General features: G+C 47.4%; 1 protein-coding gene across 2 annotated transcripts; it reads right to left on the bottom strand.

Moving 5' to 3' along the window:
• Positions 1–698: 698 nt before the first annotated feature.
• On the bottom strand, positions 699–18,790 carry LOC129214017 (DEP domain-containing mTOR-interacting protein-like). Of its 2 annotated transcripts, none has more exons than XM_054844992.1 (9): positions 18,023–18,790; positions 10,157–10,335; positions 6,844–6,967; positions 5,446–5,624; positions 4,636–4,821; positions 4,135–4,275; positions 3,735–3,805; positions 2,150–2,254; positions 699–976 (listed from the first exon to the last, which is right to left on the bottom strand). In XM_054844992.1, the coding sequence occupies exons 1-9, from the start codon at positions 18,499–18,501 to the stop codon at positions 851–853; spliced, it is 1,590 nt and encodes a 529-aa protein (XP_054700967.1). In that variant the 5' UTR covers positions 18,502–18,790; the 3' UTR covers positions 699–850. The 2 variants fall into 2 exon arrangements, 1 of the variants encoding a protein (XP_054700967.1); XR_008579603.1 differs by having other exon boundaries at positions 949–976; positions 2,150–2,670.
• Between the last annotated feature and the right edge of the window lie 598 nt (positions 18,791–19,388).

Consider the following 19,388-nt stretch of genomic DNA (forward strand, 5'->3'; position numbering starts at 1 on the left):
CTGGGATCAGCAGGGCCCAGGGGGGCTGGATTATGGTGGCTTTCACCCCTTTCTGTTCCCTCCCAGCATCGAACTCAGACCATGACACATTCTCTTTTGGGCAGACACTGTATAGGGTCTCTCCTTCCCCCACTGCCTCCCTTCCCTAGGTTGGTAGCAGCCTATGATGTCTGGGACCTCTGCCTGGCTGCATGCTGAGGTGAAGATGGTTAATGAATTTAAGCATTATTGGAGTGTGGAGGCACAAAAAGCACAACCACGGAAGTCTCACCTTTTCAAGAAACTCAGCTGGGAAGCACAACCAGTCCTGGCTGTGAGCGTGGCTAAGCCAAGAGAGTAGCAGCAGCCTTAGACTTTCTTTACAGGGAAGTATACATCACTGTATTCATTTCCTTATTTTCTTGACAGAGTCGATGGCACAGCTTATCGGGCCATCTGGAAAGCACATTGTGTTCTCGGTAGACTGCACAGACAACTCAGGGGAGCTCAGACATACTCGCTTGCTTGGTAGCAAACCTCTTGCTGCTTACCAGCTTCTACCACCTGCCGTGCAGCTTGGCTGGGTGAAGGGCTTGTTCTAAGGCTTGGCTTCATGGTGTGCTGAACTCTCCCACCAACACGCAAAAGGAGCTGCAAGAGCTGAGACCCTCTTAAAATCAGGTAGAGACAAATATTTCAACACCATCAATATCCAAGACTTATCCATTAGAACATTTTTATTTTAAAATGTATTAAAATGCCTGGCTAACATTTCAGAGTGAAAGGTCAAGCTTGGTCCCTCCCCACAGTCCATCCTTGCTTAGTGGAGCGTCCTGCCTTTCCAAACAGTGGTGGGATAAGACTCCTTTGCTCATTCAGTGGCTTCCATGACTTCCATCACAAGAGTTCGTGGTCCTGTCATGATGAGGCTGCTGATGGTCTGATAGTCCAGATGCAAAACATACATACCATTCACTGAGAAAACAAACTGGCACACCTGCAAGGAGAGGAAGGGCAGGTTACTTTCAGTTGATGTCTTCATGGCACCTTCTGCCCATGACTGACTAGAGCCAGAGGCTGCAATGGAAATAAAATCCTACAGACCCTAAAGCATTGCCACTCCATAAGCTACACTAATAATCACTGTGCTACAATCACTATATCATAAAAAGGGGACCAAAGGGATTTAGACTGTGAGCTAACAGAGAAAAAAAAGACTCATTTACTAGCAGTGGTTCATTTCACAGATGGAAGTGAGGCACAATATTAACATCTACCAATTTGGTAGCAAATGAGATTAGGTAAGGAGAAATTAACTGGGCTCTTGAGTAAATGAAACAAATTCATCCATCCCCTTCCAATCCTGCCTGAAGCAAACAAGGAGTCACACTCTGCCTCTGAAGAATCCCATTATTTCAAATATCCATGTGACTGTAGACTTATATCAACTTGTAGAAATTACTCCCTCGCTGCTGGGTTTTTTATAGGGAACTGTGAAACTCAACATCGCTTTCATTCATGCCTAAAACTCTACACACAAAGCCTGTACATTCCTGGGTCTAAAATGAGTTTCAAGACCTCAGTTCATTTCACCTGAGCTGGAAATACTGGAAGTTACTTGATGAATCAAATCAAGGCATCGGTCTAATGCTATTAAGCTTTCGTGTACGTGGAATATAGTTCCACACAGAACTACATTGTTAATAGCAGAGAAACACAAAATGCGTTTCATGTCAGGACCTGTGACAGCAGGTGACCGAGGATGAAGCTCTCTCCTTCCCTGCTTCACTGGGGTTATATACAGTGATTGGAGCTGAACTGGGAATTCTCCACTTTGTTTTTAGCAGCTCAAACAGTTTCAACAGCTCCAAAGTCTACCACAGGGACAGCTTAGTTTTGACAGAGTTTTTTCAGTTTTAGCTGCCCACAGCCCTGTGCTGCCCTGGCGAAAGGCAAATCCGTCGCCTCGCAGGCACACGCAGCGCCCTTCGCCTGCACAGAGCATCCTCCCCTCTACCTCTCACGGCAGCGCCAGAGCTCCACATGCCGACTCCATCAGTCTGATCTCCACTGCAGGAGGTGGGATTACCCCAGAGCATCTGTTCAACCCAAAAAGCTCAAGCAGGGCATCAGTCCTGCCTCCTGGTAAGTCACCATGACTAAGAAGTACCTTCATCCCTGCAGCAGCAGCAGGTCCTCCTGGGTCCACCGCCTGGATGTGGCAAGGTCTTCCTCCTCGGACCACAAACCCCCAGCCCACCGCATCCCCCACAATCTACAAGCAGAACAAAAGGGTTTTAGAAACCAAGGAATGGGCTGGATAGAGGAAATACAACAGTTCCTAGTGAGATGGAGAGCTCTGCTCATGATCCTAGTCTGTCATGGGTGGTAGAGAAAGGGCTGTGCACCAAGTGAGAGACAGAACCACAGATCAGTTGCTCTCTGCAAAGCTGCTTTCTGATTAATATTCCCTGCCAGTGAGTGCAGAAGAGTGAATCACAGGCAGCATGAAGTTGAAGTGCAAGGCATGCACCAAGAACGTGTTGAGAACATTTCCAGAGCACGCACACGGTGCCTTTTCCTTGGCACAGGAGAGCATTTCCAGGGTGGAAGTAGCCACTCTTAATTTTTCCCACTCTGATCTCAGTCTGACAGAGCAGTTTGCTGTAATACTGCGGCCATCCAATGTGACTAAAAGAGAAAAGGAATTCCCAAAGGACTTTGCACATTACCCATATAAATAAATAACAGCAACTGCACAGCTAAGCAGAAGGAAATGAGCCATGAAAGGCCCAGGCTGGCAGAGTTGAAGGGCAGGGCAAGAGCATTCAGGAGGAGAACAAACAGCACGTCCTCATACATGTCACACTAATCACCAGCTTTATTTTTTTTTTTTGATCCTTCCCACCAATTTCTTCAGCACAGTTAATCTGGGAACCTGATCCACAGCTCCTCTGTAACCCCACTTGTGTCAAACCAGTATGGCAAGACCCCCCTCACGCTTCAAACTGGCCACTGTGAGATTCCCCCTTTCAAAGGTGGGCAGGAAAGGGCTAGGAAGTTTTACACAAAAATAAACAAGCACGGTAGGATCCACAGGGCAGGAACTGTCTTGCAACATTCACATCCAGCACCCACCAGCCTTGCCTTGACTGGTCCTACAGCTTTAGAAATAATTAGAAAAGCAAAAGCCCAAAACTCAGGTTGTCTGCAGCATCCTGGAGATTTTGCAGTGCATTTATTTTGTCCATGAAAAAAGCCCATCATAAGAAAGGCAAGAGTGGCCCTCGGATGCTCCCCGTTCAGCGCTGCTCCGTCAGGTGCTGATGGATCTTATCAACATATCTGATCTACAGCAGAAACCTGAAAGATGCATAAAGCCACGCATAGAGGAGATACCTGTGTGGCAGAGGATGAGTGTCAAAGTTTTAACTGTCACAAGACTTGACTGATCCAATAGTTTGTATGGAGCTGGATGAAACATAAATGGGAGTTTTTCTGTCCAGGAAGCATTCTTTCCTGATCTACCACTTTGATATACATTAAACAAAAGCAGAGGCTGCACGCTTTTTCACTCACAAGAATATCTGCAGACATTGACCCACTGAGACTCACCAAGAAAGAGCCATGATGATGTGACATGCAATCAAAGTTTCAACATACAGAGGTCAGAGCAGCAGACAGAAAGCTATCAAAGAGCAGTCAGAGGGCTCAATACTGTTGGATTAGCAATACCATTCGCCACGGTCACTTACAGTTAGCGTTTTCTTGATGTAGGGGGCCCCGGGGGACAGGAGCTCTTCATTGGTGACGGGTCTCTTTAACACTAGAGCAGAAGGTGACAGATCCTATCAATATCAAGGGTTTCATACAGTAAAGTGCATAATGGAGCAGCCTGGGGATTACCACTGGCTGGAGAACAGATGTTAGAACTAGCGACAGTTACTGCACACAGAAAACTTCACATTCATCTCAATGTTTTTCAAAACACTCTTACAACTTTTCAAATCAAGACTCAGAGGTGAGGCTGACCCTCTCCTCTTGCAAGTCACCAAGCTGATGGTGGATGGGTTTGGACCTGAGGCTTGAGCTAGCCTGTGCTCCGAAGGAAGAGAAGCATCCTGTGCAACGACAGGGTGATGCAGAAGCTCAGACCTGATTTGGGGTTGCACTCAGCCACAGGAGGAAATACCAACGTCGGAGTAGTGCTGAAGTAGGGGTTGGAGTTTCCAGCAAGGGAAGTGATGCTGCTCCTTCGAACTGCTGAGACAATTTTGATCTCCTTGTTGGTCTGGACTGAAAGAGGCAGAAATAACAATTACCCAAGGAAGGAACAATAACAAACTTACCCCACCAGCCTGACTCACAGCTGACAGGTAAGCATGCACTGAAGATGGCATTTGAGCTTAGCAAGAATAAAACCGGCTTCAAAGAAAGATCAGGAGCTGAGTTGATGGTAAACTGAGTTATTTTCTGTGATGGGGAGCTGTAATAGAGGCTGCCACTGCATCATGACATCCACCACAAACCAGTGGGATGGGTGGTCGCTTCAGAGGTTGCCTGGAGGAACACCCCACACTCTGCTGGAGCAATACCCTCAGCTCTGGCAATGCAATCCTTGCTTTCACACCCCTCCACAAACACACCCACAGTTACCAGAGAGAAAGCTGGTGTTGCCTGGATCCGGGTTGAGCTTGCGAAGACAGAAGGGGCTGTCTGGACTCTCGGACAGGGCACGAGAAGAGTTCTCGTTGAGTAACTCTGTGAGACGACGCCTCCGTCGAAAGTTGATCCAGAATTGGTAGAGGATGTCACTGTCAAAGAAGTGATGCCTATTGGAGACTAGGAGAGAACAGGGGAGGAGGGAGAGGCTGAGGGGGTGCGGAAAAATATGTAGTAACTATACTGAGGGATCCAGATGAATTGCTTTTAATGCCTCTCTGTTCTATTGCAGTTTTTCTGACTGTTTGAGAACGCTGCTTGCGGGGAAGGAGGAACAGCAGGGTCACCTCCCCAGGAGATGCCATTTCTCAGGGGTGCACCATCAAGTCACAGCCCTCTACCTGCCCCTGTCCCAAGACACTCAGAGGACTCCCTGCCTTCTGAATCAAAGGTTAATTCCTGCACATGTTTATGATCTCCAGCCAAGCGGAGATGAACATCATCCTCACAACCCAGCGCTCAAACCCCAGGGGTGGATCCCAGTCCTGTGGCCGGAGGCTTTGAAGAACTGAAGAGCGATAGCTCAGATTTCAACTCAAAGCCTTTGTGGGTGGTGGAAGATTGCTCCGATTTCAAAGGTCACCAGCTCCAAACATAGAACTAAAAGGCCCTATTGCCATCTCCAAGTGGGCACTTGACCAGCACTTGTTGCATGACATGAATGGGGATTTGTTCCTAGCACAGCCTTGACAACTACGCTCATCTCTTGCTTTCCATCCTGGCTCCAGCTGGACCCTCGCTCACCATGCTGAATGATCCCGTGTTCCAGCAGCGCCCGTCCCAGCTCCACCGCTTCCTTTCGGTTCTCCACTTCTCCCTCCTGAACAAGCCAGTCGATCATCTCGCAGCCCAGGAAAGCCCTCTGATACTTCACTGAGTTCTCCTCTCTCACCTTCAGAATTGACTCTTCCACGCTTACCAGCCTGGCACAGAGGTGGGACAAGCTGTACAGCCCTGCCATCCCACGCTGGAGCTGCAGCCAGCTGAAGCAAGGCCAAGAGAAGCGGGCAAAGCATTACAGCCAAACATTGCTGCCTGGGAGCAGTGGGAAGGGAGGGAGAAACGCAGAGCTGCAGTCAGGCAGCTTTGTAAATCTTCATCACGGCGGAGGAAGCAGCTTCAACAAAACCAGTTCAGTTGCGACCTCAGCTAAAGACTGCAGGGGAAAGCCAAGCAAGCAACCGAATGTGTGCAACAAATGGCATAGTCCGAATTGGTGGAGAAGGTGTGTTTCAGTAAACACATATTCAGTTTGCAGCGTATGTGAGAGCTGAATCCAGTGTCTCCACGAGAGGGTGCAGCGGGCTCAGCCATGAGACGCGCTCGCTGCTCTCCCGGTCCCACGGCTGAGCAAAAGCAAAGCAGAAGGGGTGCACGTCTGCCAGAGGGGCAGGGAGACACCTGAAATCACCGCCCCCCTGGCTGAAGGACTTCTCCCTCAGTGCCAGTTTGTGAATCTGATTGCCAGGGTTTGAGGACGGAGATGATGTGAAGAGGCTGTTAAAGGAAACAGGTCCAGAGGGTGGTCTGTGATTGAGCCCAGTCTAACAAAAGGATTCGTGAGGTGCCTGGGAAGATGGCTTGGGTTTAGAACCAGAAACATTCAACACAAAGAAAACTAAACACTTGGAGTTTTCATTACTGTCTGAGAGTTAGTTTTTCCAGTACAAATTTTGCAAACAGGTTAAGCAAGGTGCAGGGTCCAGGACCATGAGGGCCTTGAAATCCTGTACCCTGCTGATTTTGATGGGACATAAGTCCTAATAGTGCTGGTGGAAGCAGCTCACCCAGGGAGGCTGGGAATGGCCACTGGACGTGCCTATCCCAGGAGCATTCAAACTGCAGACGGGACCCCAGCACTTCCCTGTACCAGATCCCAGAACCTGCACTTGGGTTGGAGCCCTTGAAAGCATCCATGAGTTCAGAGTACGGCTCCTGTCCCAGCCCCAAAGAGGCCAGTTGTCCTGCAGGGCTCAGGAAACAGCATTTCCCAGTGCTACAGCCCAGGGTACAGAGGAGGAAGAGGAAAGCAGCTGTAGCTGTGGCTCCAAGCTGTAGAGCACCATCAGCAAGCGCAGCCAGCAGACTGCACTCGCAACGCCCCTTGCCGAGAGTTATTTTGCAGGGGAAGAACTCACGTACTTCTCATAAAGACTCTGCCCTCTCATGAACACTTTCACGTCTTTACTGAGCGGGAAGGTCCCATCATCCTTGCGGAAGCGGTACAGCAGCTTGGCATCCTTGTAGTCCGAGTGCTCGTCGCAGACTGAAAGGAGTTCAGAGCGGGGACGTCAGTGCTGCAGGCGTGTGTCAGGCTGTAAGGGACAGACAGAGCTGCGCAGAGCACAGTCTCAGCAGGGTGTTATCTCCAGGTTAAAAGCTATGGCGGTTGCATGCGATGTCCTTCTCTATGCCCCTCATACCATGCAGCAACCAGCATCCGAGCCTTCGGTCCCCAGATTAGGTGCTTACAAATGCCTGCAGCCCGTGGGAGAGGTCAGTCCCACTGAGCAGAACTTGGGAAAGCCTGAGTTTGAGTCTGCATTTTGATCCAGGCACTAAAATGTTCATTAGAACAAACTCAGAAGTTTTTGGTTTGTTTTTGTTTGGGCTTTTTGTTGCTTTTTTGGGGGTTTTTTGTTTCAATTTAAAAAAAAAAAAAGTTGATGTTTTGGTTTAGACTAAAAGAAAACAAACAGAATTGTCTCAACCAGCTTTTTTAGAAAGCTACTGCCATGTGTAAGCAGACTTGGAGGACAGGAAGAACCCCCTCCCACTGCATCCAAACCCCATTAAATCACCTCTGTCCCTGTCAAAAATACTTGTAAGCTAAAATATAGAATGACACCAACATTTCCACAACATTTTGTGCCAACCCTGCTCAACTCATTTGCATGGCAAACCGACCTCAAGAGAAACTTTTCTTCAAAGCTAGGTGCATGCAACTGGAATAATCCAATTGATATGAAAAGCCTCAGTTTCATATTTATCTTGGGGATGAGCACACAAGTCTGCAAATGCACGGCTGTTAAGTGCACACAACATTTAGCAGGTAAATATTTAGGATTCAGCTTTGAAATAAATTTGCCTGCAACAGATTTGTAGACTACAACTCAAAAAAACAAGACAACAAGAAAAAAACCAAAACCACAAAAAAATCACAGTCCAGCTCTCAAATCAGTCAGCCACCTTTTTTCAGGTTCACCTGTCTGAAGCCAGAAGGGGAAACTTCAGTAGAGAAAAAAAACAGAGTAAAGAACGTGCCCGGAAAACAAATAAAATTAGTCAAAGGGGAAAAAACCCACAAAGATTTCCTCACTAAAGTAATGTCATCCACTAGAGTGAAATTCAAAAGACATAAGATACTTCTTATGAAAATTTTAACACTTGTTCATTCTTCTGAGCAGAGTGGAAAACTTCATTCCCCTTTTGGTGAGCAGCAAAATGCTGAAAACTGTCAGAATATCTGGAGCTGATCATTTCTCCTGAGCAGCAGTCTTGGTGTGAAATCAGGACACTAAAGCCCATGACTCATCAAGCAAAAAGGCAGGACAAGAAGGTTGTCTTAAAAGGTGAAAGTTTCATCTTAACAACTCCAAGGAGCAATAATTCAGATATCTTTGCAATCAGGAATTGAACGTAAAACTTTACAGGGCTGCGCCCGCAGAAAACCAAAGCATTTTTGCTATTTGAAGACCAATTTCAACGTGTTTCCAGCATGTAATAGAATAACAGCTCAAACCACATCAGACCATTAAGAGGCAGCACAGACAACGATCTTCATGAGATAATTATCATCTTCTGGATCCCAGCGGAGAAGAAGGTAAACAGTTTAGACAGCCAATTGCAAAGCACTTAGCACAGTGCTGCGGTTAACAGGCAGCCCTGTTTCCATAGGACTAACGAAAATTAATGGTCATAAGGCAAGTTGGAAAGTCAACTTCTGTGTCCTGCCAGGAATTATCACAGAAGCAGGAGGGACAGGTCTGCAATAAGCAATCAAAACAGCACTGGTACCCAGCGCTGCACAGGTTTAATTAACTAATGGATTTATTTGAAACTGTCAGCTGGAGAGATGGAAAAATAATCAGTTTTAAGTGTTAATGGTTAACTGAGAACTCACTGCTTCAGCTTTATGCTTTTGTGATAAAGCACAGCAGCAGAGTTTATTTTTATTCAAGGCAGCTTAACGTAAAGGGCGTTAACCTCAGCAAGCAGCAGATGGAAACCGAGAGTGTTTGCATTGCAGTGGTCAAAGGCAGCTATTTCTGGAGCCTAGAGAAGAGGGGGAAGAGAGGGCTGGATTTGGTAGGGTTGTCATCAGCCTCTGTGTCTCCTCAGCTGCATCCTCTCGTGACCCCCAAACTCCAGGTTACCGTATCTCATGTCCCAAAGACTTGGGTGCAGGAGAGCTCAGCCATGAGTCGGCAGCTCAGACGCAACCCTGCCCACCGAGGGCAGTGGTCTCCCAGGCCTGTTTGAAAATCCAGGACTTTTGTTCCTGATTGGGCCTGAAAATCACACAGAGAGAAACAGCTCTTCGCTAACACGAAGCACTTGTTTCCCGCTGTTATATTGGGACCAAGGGCTGGACCCTGGGCATTGCTCTGCAGCTCAGGGACAGGCACAGACCACAGCACGTGATCTGAGTTAATCCAAAACTGCTGAAAGTTCAAAAAAATTTTTAAAAAGAACAAAGCCTGAATACTGAGAGCTGGGCTTGAGCACCAATCTGCTTCTTTGCTTTTTCCCCCCCTTCCTTTTTCCTTTTTTTTTTTTTTTTGTCTTTTTCCTTTTAACAGGTTCCACAGGCAAGCCTTTGAAATGGCATCACACCCTTAATTCCCAAGGGAGGCATTCCTACAGGATTACTTGAGCCTGAGGATTACAGGTACCAGATGACTCTTTGCTCTGAGTGGCATTGACTCTGCACACCTACTTGTCCCATCCCAGCATGGATGGGGAAACTGAGGAACACTGGGCTCCTACAGTAAAAAATGAACTTTCCTGCAGAAATACACACTGTGAAGTGTGTATTATAATTCAGCTTCCACTTCTGCATGACACAAACATGAGCTAGACCAGCTTCTGTAAAAATATCCACCACTGGCTGCTGGTGCAATTGCTGTAGGGCAATACAGGTCAGGCATTACTGAACTCATTTTCAAGAGCCACTTCAGGTGCTGTTTTACCAGCACACAGCCCCAGTCCCTTTTCTGTAGGGCAGGGAACTGGCACATCCCACAAAGCACTGGAACTTCACCCAGATCCAACCCCATACAGCCTCACGCCTGCCCATCATCTCCCAGCTTCTCCAGGACCCCTCACCCATAGGAAGGTTGTGAACATGGACCTGACCACAGTTCCACATCCTGGGCTGATGGACACACGTGGTGACCAGATACACAGCCACCTCCCCGGGGAGACTCAGCGGGCAGCAGAGAAACCCACACACCGTGATGGATGATGTAATGGTCCATTAGCTTCTGCATGAGGCGGATGCCCGTCTCTCGGTCTGGTGCTTCTTTGTGGTCAATCAGCCAGTCCGTGAGCTCCTTCGCCACGAAGCAGTTTGGATATGTTCGGAGGTGGTAACGTCTGTCTTTAATGAGCTTCCCGTCATGAAGGCGAAGCCTAGAGAGAAAGGCAGCTGTTGAGCATAGCTGGTGTTACAGAGGAATCTGGGTCTAATAGCCCAGTGTCTGCCCAGCCTGGAGAACCCACTGATGATTTGGGACTTATGGCAAGCACCCAGTAACATAAATTAAACCAACTTTCCTGGCTTTCCAAGGCTGCATCAGTCAATCCCAAGAAGTCTCTCTTCATCATCCTCTTTTCTCCTTCTGTCACTATGCAGCTTATATAATTGCCTGCACCAGGCTTAGTCTGAACCATACATGTCTTTTTGGCTCTAAGCAAGCCTCTAAAAAATACACAGCAGCTACCTGAAGCTTGTGAAGAAGGGCCAAAACACAGGAAAAATAAAAAAACCCCAGTACATATATTTGTCATCTTGGCATGATTCTGTGTCTAGTTCTTCTTCCCCATAACCATGAAAGCAGAAACATAGCTGCCCCCAGGACAAGGTCTTAGTCATAGCGCAGGGTGGGAGCAGTAATGGGAGCACTCGTTTCTTCTGTATGTGTCTAAGACGAGTGCCAGGTGGATCCAATGCACTACCCACTAATCCACGGACCCAGTAAAACACAGCAGCAATGGACAACAGCCTTGACATTTCCTGGTTCAAACTGGGATGGACTGGGGCAGAGTTTAGCAGAACAACAAGCATCCTGCCCTGAAAACCCTGATGTTATGGCTAGTGTGTGACTCTGACGGAAAGATATATATGAGTGAAGATTACTCAGCTGAGCGTGGCTTTGGCTTGTAAAAGGACCTTAACGACTGAGCAAGCCACAAGGCACAGAGATCTTATGTGTTCACGCCAAAGCCAGCCCAGCTTGGCAGGAGATCTGTCCAGGAGCCGAACTTTTGCCCTATAGTCATGACTGTTCCCAAAAATACTAACCCTGGAAAACACCCACTGCATGCAGCAGACTCAGAGGAGAGATGTTTAATTAATATCTCCTCTGTAACTCAAGGATGTTTCTGTTTTCAAATTATTCATTTCAATTCACAGTTTTGCCCCAGGCCAGTATATTTTACAAATGCATTAATCACTACAGCATTTCTTTATTTAATGCCTCAAGTTCTTTTGGGTTTTTTTGAAGAAAGTTATGTGTACACCACATCACGTTGGGCAACAGTTTCAGGCACCATACAAGAAGTTTTAAATATCCTAAAAATCTATCAGATAATAATGGATTATCCTATATTGTAGGATTTACAAATACTAGGGTCTCAAAGTCTTAGGATAAAACCTGTTGTATGAAGAATTAGTAACTGATTGTTGTAATTAATGCTGAGGTTACTATGAGCCAACATAATTCTTAACAGATATTTTCAGACTTTCCTGGTAACTAAAACACAAACCCAAAGATTCATGCAGGACCAGCTCTGGGTCTTGCCTTTGACTCCCTCAAACACTGAAGTCTATATCCAGTATTTTAGTCTCTTTACCTGGAAGGCTCATTCCGCCTAGTGACCAGCAGCCATTCTGCATACGGATTTTACCTGAAGAGAACAGTCCACCCTACAACAGACAGCTGCCTATTTTTACAATTTTTAGCTTTTTCCTTCCTTTATTTCATGGTCACTGTCAAAATGCAGACACAGGTGGCAGCAACTGCAAACAGAGAGGATCCCCACCCCGACATCCCCCAGCTACGTGAGAAGACAAGCAGTCATTTTTTTATATGCTTTCTTTTCCTTAGTAATCAGCAAGTAGGATGCCACTTTAGAGGCGTGTTTGGTAGAGATAAGAAATGTTTAACCAAGAGTACTCTAGGGCTATCAGGAGTCTGCAGGAGTCTATAAAGACTGTATATATATATACACACACACGCACATGTATCTTTATGCACAATAACACGTAGACCATAATCACACAAGGCCTGAATAGAAACTGGTTGGGAGAATATTATTTCCCCCATATGTCTTTTTTTTATCATGTTTCAGAATACTGCAGAAAACGTACAGATCTCGTAGTGGGGAAACAAAAAAAAGAAAAAAGATTTTCAGCAAACTATACTACTAAAACCTAGGATTTTAAAAAAAATGAAAAATACGCTTATTCTGAAACTACTGTATTGGGAACAATTGTCAGGACAGGAATTAAATGGTATTTTAAGCACCTCTGAAGCAGCAGTGTCCTGGAACCTTTTTTTTTTTTTATGCTTGTGAAGAGTTTGTCCTCTTGCCTGCAGACCCAGGGCAGCAGAAGACACACAGCTCGAGTGTCTTGTGATCTTTTCACTTTCCTTGTTTACTGTTTCCCATCAACTAAGAGGAGACCAATCCTGTCCTTCAGACACAGAAAGACATAACACCAACTGCGTCTTCAAACAGCTCAGCTGACACCCTCTGTAAACCAGTCGATGTACGATGTTGCAAAAACAAGGCCAGTGAGACCATGAGTGCTTTATAATCGTGCTTCCAGACAAAGTCAGGGAAAGATGTGTAATTATGAGTTCTCTAGATGACAAAACCTACCCCACATACATATTACTTCTTTAAAATGGAGGGGGGGGGGGGGAAGGAGAAAAGGTAATTAACACAAGGATAAAATGCTTGTTGGAACATGAGAGTGAACTCATGAAACCCTCCTCACCTGGCAGCCGGTGCACTGCTTTCACAGTTTTCACATGCATTTGCTTTGGGTTGGCTGCCTAGGGTAACCAAACTGCTTCTTTGTCAAGGTCACTACAAAGAATCATTATTCATCCTGTGTAACCTTGGTGAAAGGCAGATCCGCAGCAGTGGAAATAAGGAAAAAAACAACCAACCAAAACAAACTCTTGACTCCCTAGATGTTTGTAATTCCCTTACAAACACAGCTTCTCTGCTCCTCTGGCAGGCCAGCGTTTTCCCAGCAGTGTTAGGGATGTCCACTGCTGGAGAGTAACCCAAGGAGCTCTTCTCTTCACCACTTCTGTGTGTTCGTATTTCACGTGATTTTAGGACACATTCTGAGTCTGGGGCATTTGCTGCAGCAAAGGGCTTTCTGGTGTTGGAAAAGGTGCTACTTTTTACCGTATCGTAGCTGCACAGCCAGAGCAATCCCCAAAGCAATAGCTATTCTGCACCAAGAACTCACACGTGCCTGCGTGGAGTGGGAACGTCTCCCTGGGGCCGCTCTCCATCACCTCCTACCCATGTAAACAGACCTTGAGCATCTCAAACGCCAAGGTGGATCTTTCAAGGATATTAACGCTGGTTCCCATTCCAGAAGCAGTTAAGTACAAACGAATGGCCCTGGAAAGACACGTCACCTAAAGGATAAACAAAACCCCATGAACAAACCCCAAAACAAAAGCATCCACCAAACAAAGTGCTCAGCAAAAGGCAGCAACAGCCACAACACCACATCTGCAAAATAGCTGCTGGAGAGACACATTGCAAACAGGCTGAGCAAAACCCAGTTTGCTACACTCCCAGTCTGCAAAAGCACCAGTACATTCTGGGGGAGAGGGGAGAGCTCTGCACGCCCGTGCCAGCCTAGCTAAAGTGGTACAGGGATGTTTTACTTTCCTGCTTGTACTTAAATGTACATATAGGAAAAAGGGACTTAAAAAGAAATCCAAGCAAGCGAAAGTCTACTTCTCCGTCCTCACTTTCACCAGTGCTGAAAATTTAATAATAGGCTTTTTAAGGTCATTCTGATCATGAAGTCTCATCTTTTGAATGAGGTAGCTCGGAGACATTCACCTGGTGATCACCGCATCAAGCAGTGTCCCACGATTCCCCCAGAAAGACATCCCCACTTCAAGAGATCCAAGTTCAACAGAGAACCACCAAACCTTCTGTGGACCCAAGATTTTTGGCCAGGAATACCAATTTTGGCATGTTCAGCTACACACCTTTAAGTGAGCCAAATTTCCAGAGCATTAAAGTATGAGCACGTTGTTTAACAGCATCTCAATTTGATTGCTCAAATAAAACACTCCATACCATTGAAAATTTTGGACAGTGGTTGAAATCACGATTTTGTTCTTCATAGGAAAAGACCTTCCTTCTCCTCTCACTTTTTATGTCCAAGACATAAAAATTATCAAGTATATTTTACATTTAAGAGTGATTAATGCAGCTTAACAGAGTTATTAGAGAACAGCTGGTTCACTTGACCATGAGGAATAACCAGAAGAGACAGCGTACAAGGGCTTGTCTAAACTTGAGAGACTCAGATTACAGCAGGGTGTGAATTCAAAGCGCAGTACCTGTTCCAGAATATCTCTGTGCAGATAAGCCATTTGTTGCAATTAGAAATGACTAATTGGGCTTCTTTTACAGCACACAACGGCCCACCCAGCAACACACAATGGCCAGTAAAACTAGAGTGATTTTTCATGCAAGTTTGTATGTCTGAAACAAAAGACCAACTGCAGGAGATGTGAGGAACAAGCCTGAGACAGCAGTCCTCTCAAACCCAAGACCAAAATATCAGTGGAAATTATGATCTTTGTCTTTTTGATGGGGAGAGACTCAAGACCCAAAACTCCTCTTCCCCCTCCATGGACTAAAAAGCAGCATCCCTGTGGGACCAAAGGGACCCTGGCAGACAGACAGCCCAAAGCACAGCATCCACTCTCCCCTCGGTTCCTTTAGGATCCGTTTTGTTCCCAGCCATCCCCTCGACGCATTCCCTCACCCCTCACTTGTGCAGCTATTTCTGGCTGGGAAACGCATCTTGACACTGAACAGACTCATCCCTGTGGCCAAACCACACTCAGAGGGATTTGCAAACTTGCTAGGAAGCCAAAGAACTGTAAAGATGGAGCAAAGGTTTGTTTGATTAAATACAATAGCGGGGAGGCAGGGCAGGAAGCAGAGAAGAGGGAGAAACAAATATTTGAGATTTTATGTAGATACAACAGCGTTATTTGCTGATTGAGGTTTACAGAGTCAGGGCAGACCGTGAGGCTCCTTTACATGCTTCTTTATTCCTTACCTGGGGGAGAGCAAGGGAGGACAATGTGGATATTTAGCCCTGCCCCATCTGCTGTTGCCTGAGACATCATCCAGCCTCTCTGCCTCAGTTTCCCCAGTGCTACCTGTTGGGCATCCAGGTCCCAGGAAGATTCACATCACTAATTCCTTACCTGCCAGGCTGTGAGATCCCCAAAATACAAGAGGCAGACTCGAGCAGCATGCTCTACTCTGCATCACTCAATTCTCCTTTCAGCCAGACGAGCTGCAGGGCAAGCAGGAGCCCAGCTGCAGGTTGGTGCCCATCTCTTCACCCTCCTCCCTGGGTTTTACACCCCGTGCTAGCCAGCAGCTCCTTGCAGTCTTTCTGCACTGGGAACAGGCTCCTGCCCAGACCAAAGCAGAAGGATGTGACTGCTCTGAGCCAAGCCACCAGCGAAAGGACCCACCCCTCCATCACTGTGAGCACTGGGTGCTCTGGGGTCCTTCCTTGGCATTTAGACCCGTCACCCACAAAACACAGCTGAAGAAGACAGCAGTCGTGCCGGATGAAATCCACCCACTCTTCTCCATGCAACAAAGAGCTCGAGCGTTTCAAGAGCAGGTCAGGGGCGTGAAGCAGTCAAGGCTGCCCAAAGGCGGATCGGGTCTGCTCCCTGCACGGCAGTGTTTGCAAAACAGCACCGTGTCTCCCAGCATGGTGGTTTTAGCATATGCCAGCCACCAAGGCGAGAGCTCTCACCTTGTCTCTCCACTCATACGTGCTTCCTACCCCTCCTATCGCCCCTTCCAGCGGAGATAACCTGCATCAGGTTCACCCTGGGGTAGCAAACTGCACGGGAGCAAGCGGTTCAAGATTACAACCTGCTGCGATGGGCTTGGTCTGAAAACTCAGATTTTGGGAGCTCCCTAGCCAGGAAACTCCAAGGCACTCCAGCTATACTGGGGGAGGAAGAAAGATGGGTGCCCTAAAAGTACGTATACATTGAGTTTTCTATTCAACTTTATTCCGGTCACACTAATGGAAAGATATTCCCTCCCTGCACAAACTTGGACTCCCTTCAGGCTCTTTAAAGGCTCAGGGTACATTCACAGTGACAGTAAGGAGTGAAGTTTCCAGACAAATGTTGGAAGGAAAAAATGAGTTGGTATTATTGGCTTTCAGAGGAGTGTAACACTTGTACTGTGCCTTCACCTTGCTTATAAGAACTAGCAAGAGCTCTGTTCACAAACAGATTTATTATATCCTTCTCCTCCTTAGTCACAATCGCCAAATGTTCCAGGATCAGATATGCTCCTGTCCTGCAAAAGGCACGAGGAAGCCACATCATTCCCCTCACATGCGCACTGATCAGTTTAACGCATCTTGATTATTTTACTTCCTCTCTGCACGCCTGACCTCCTCCTTTGGCCAAGTCTATAGGACCCATTCTAAACCTCAGTCACTCCAGAGGAGTAAAATACTGGAAATATAAATATGAATAAGCCAGCCCTGCCCATGGGATGGAAAAAGTCATAACTTTATGTCTCTTGCACTGAGATATTGAAATGAGGCAAGTCACTTTTAGATCAGCTGCTGCTTTTCCCTGTAAGAAAGTTAAGCTCATTTTTAAAGCCCTGCTTACAACATGGGCTGCAAACACCGCAAAGGCAGAAAGGGTGATGCAGCCTCCACCTCCAACAGCGGCTCTCCCAGTCACAACCTAAGAAAAAGATTTAGTTTCTGGAGCTAGGACAGTAATATTTCTGAAAGACAACAGACTGGAAGTGTGGCTAACCATCACTACATATTTAAAATCCAGCCACTTTGGACATTGGCTCTGATTTCAAGATGGGGCATTAATCCCTAGTTGGAAGTTATCATCTTTGATACAGTACAAATAATAAACTAAGGTTAATGTGACTCATTGAGAATGGACAACATAGCAACACAGGGCTAATTTTAGGAATCTGATGCTAGCACACTTGGGCTCTGGGGTCTTTACATTATTCAAGGATATATTTCCTAATTTCCACCCACATTTCAAAACAAAACAGAACAGCTCCAGATCCAAACAAGGAAACTGCTCAAGAGCTAGAGAAGCCTACAAGGGGGAGGGTTCTGACCCCAGATACACAATGAACACATTTTCTCAGCCACACAGGTTTTCTTGCATAGGAGAATGCATTTCCGTCTTCAGAAGAAAAAAACACAAACTCAGAAGTTGCTCAAGAACTAGGGCTACAAACCAGCAGAAGTTCCCAAAAGTGACTTTCAAGAGAGGGAAGACCCTACATATTGCTGTGCAAAACAATTCAGGTGCATGGCACCTATGATGGGAGGATCTCTCAAGTCACCCCTGACAGCCTGAACGCCCTGGAGACAGCGCTGTCCCCATCCAGCCCTGGAACAGGGACCAGGGACCTTTGGTAGGCTGCTCAGTGCCACCACATCAGGCTCTGGGTTTAGGGGAGGATGCAAAGGGATTAGAAAACCACTGTTGCCATCTAAAACCACCTGCCCGTCCCCTGGCATCTGGAGGTGGAAGGCAGGAGATGCCCAGAGAGGAGCAGCAGGACCAAGCAACACAGGAAAGGACCTGGTCCACCACTGGTTTGGTGGGTGAGGGAAGGATCAGCAGATACCAGGGAGGGGGAGACGCTAGCACCTGGGGGGGAAGTGCTTGCTCAAGGATAAAGCTTTGACCCTCCTGCTAGCAGCGTGCAAGCCCAGAGCCCCAGGAGCTAACCCAGGGCCCAGCCCTGCCCCAGCCTGGAGGAGGGCCCCATCACCTCCTACCTCAGCTGCTCTCCAGCAATCATCACCTCAGCCCTGTAGTGCTGCTCCGTGGCTTTCTTCTTCAGGCTGTTGCTGAGGCTCTCCATGCCGGGCCGGAGGCGGGCGGCGGTGGGGAGACGCACCCCCCATGGGATGCGGGCTGGGAGGATGCCGGCGCGCAGCGCGGTCCCCAGCCCGGCTGGCAGGGTGCAGGTAGGCAGCGCGAAGTTGCTGGCTCCAGCTCCCCGCCTCTGCTTCCCTCCCTGCAGGCTCCGGAGGAGGAGCCAGCTGCAATCCGATCCCGGGGTTGCGGGGTTCTCACCCGCTCGTCCCCAGCCGGGCTTCAGCCGAGAGCCGGGGCAGTGGCAGGGCTGCTTTCCAGCAGGCTGGGGACGGTGTCGCTTCTCCTTGCGGTGCGTAGATGACTCCAGCAATAAGATGAACAAAGCACTTCCTTCCTTACGCTGTAACTTTCCTATGAAGGGTTCAAGATGTGCCATTCCCCGATGCAAGCCATGTGGCTTGCTCCCGACCTCTTCCCTATGGGCTCTCCACCTCTCTCCAGAGCGGGCTGCATCCAACACCACGGCCAACACTTGTTAAAAAGTGGGCTCGGAGCAGCTTGAGCCTTTCCTCATGGTAGCAGCCATCACAGAGGTTGGATGGAGAAGCACAGGCTGTAATTAGCAAGAGCTGGCATTGGTGAATCTGGGACTTCGCTGGTGCCAAGCTGTTTCCCTGTATGGTGCTACTAGCTACAGTCTTTAAAATCTACCTCCAGGCACCGATACCTGCCTCAGCTACCACCAGTCATTTCCATTATTTGAGGTATTTTCTGCAGGCCAGAGCTGACCTGAAAGCGATAGTGTTCAGCAAAGAAATAGGCAGAGGAACTGGGATGCGGAGGTGCTTAATTACATCCATCATTACCATCAGATGCATGTGCAATTATATTGCCATTAGTTAAAGCAGGAGTGCAAAATACTGGCTGGCTTAAAGGACCAAACCTCAGAAATGCAAAAGAGGGAAGAAATCTACCAAAAGAGAATGCAAAGAAAATGGGGGTGAGGGAAGGGAAGAAAATTGTATCAGCTAAGGAGATCCTGCTTCAATTTGCAGCCTAATAAAGCAGCAGTAAACCAAATGCTGTCTTTAATTAGATCATCTTTAGCAGCAATTCATCAGCCAGCAGCTAGTCAGCCAATATCCCCATCAGCACAAGCAGACCCTTCCAGGCTTGCATTCCCCCTACGCTATAACATCGCTAAATCAAACAAACTCAGGTTAGCGTTTCAAGAAGCGCAGCACACAGCGGCCAGGGCCAAGGTCCAAAATCAAAGGGAGTCCTGTGCGCCTCCTGCCCCGGCGGAGCAGCGAGCTGGCACGT

Source organism: Grus americana, chromosome 17 (assembly GCF_028858705.1).
Source record: "Grus americana isolate bGruAme1 chromosome 17, bGruAme1.mat, whole genome shotgun sequence".
NCBI classification, from domain to species: domain Eukaryota; kingdom Metazoa; phylum Chordata; class Aves; order Gruiformes; family Gruidae; genus Grus; species Grus americana.

Excerpts from the sequence above, each read along its gene's own strand:
- LOC129214017 (XM_054844992.1), bottom strand. The coding sequence starts at position 18,501 with ATGGCACATCTTGAACCCTTCATAGGAAAGTTACAGCGTAAGGAAGGA. Across the intron at positions 4,822-5,445 it reads ACACGGGATCATTCAGCATG|TCTCCAATAGGCATCACTTC; the intron begins GTGAGCGAGGGT and ends GTTCTCTCCTAG. Across the intron at positions 2,255-3,734 it reads ACATCAAGAAAACGCTAACT|ATTGTGGGGGATGCGGTGGG; the intron begins GTAAGTGACCGT and ends TTCTGCTTGTAG.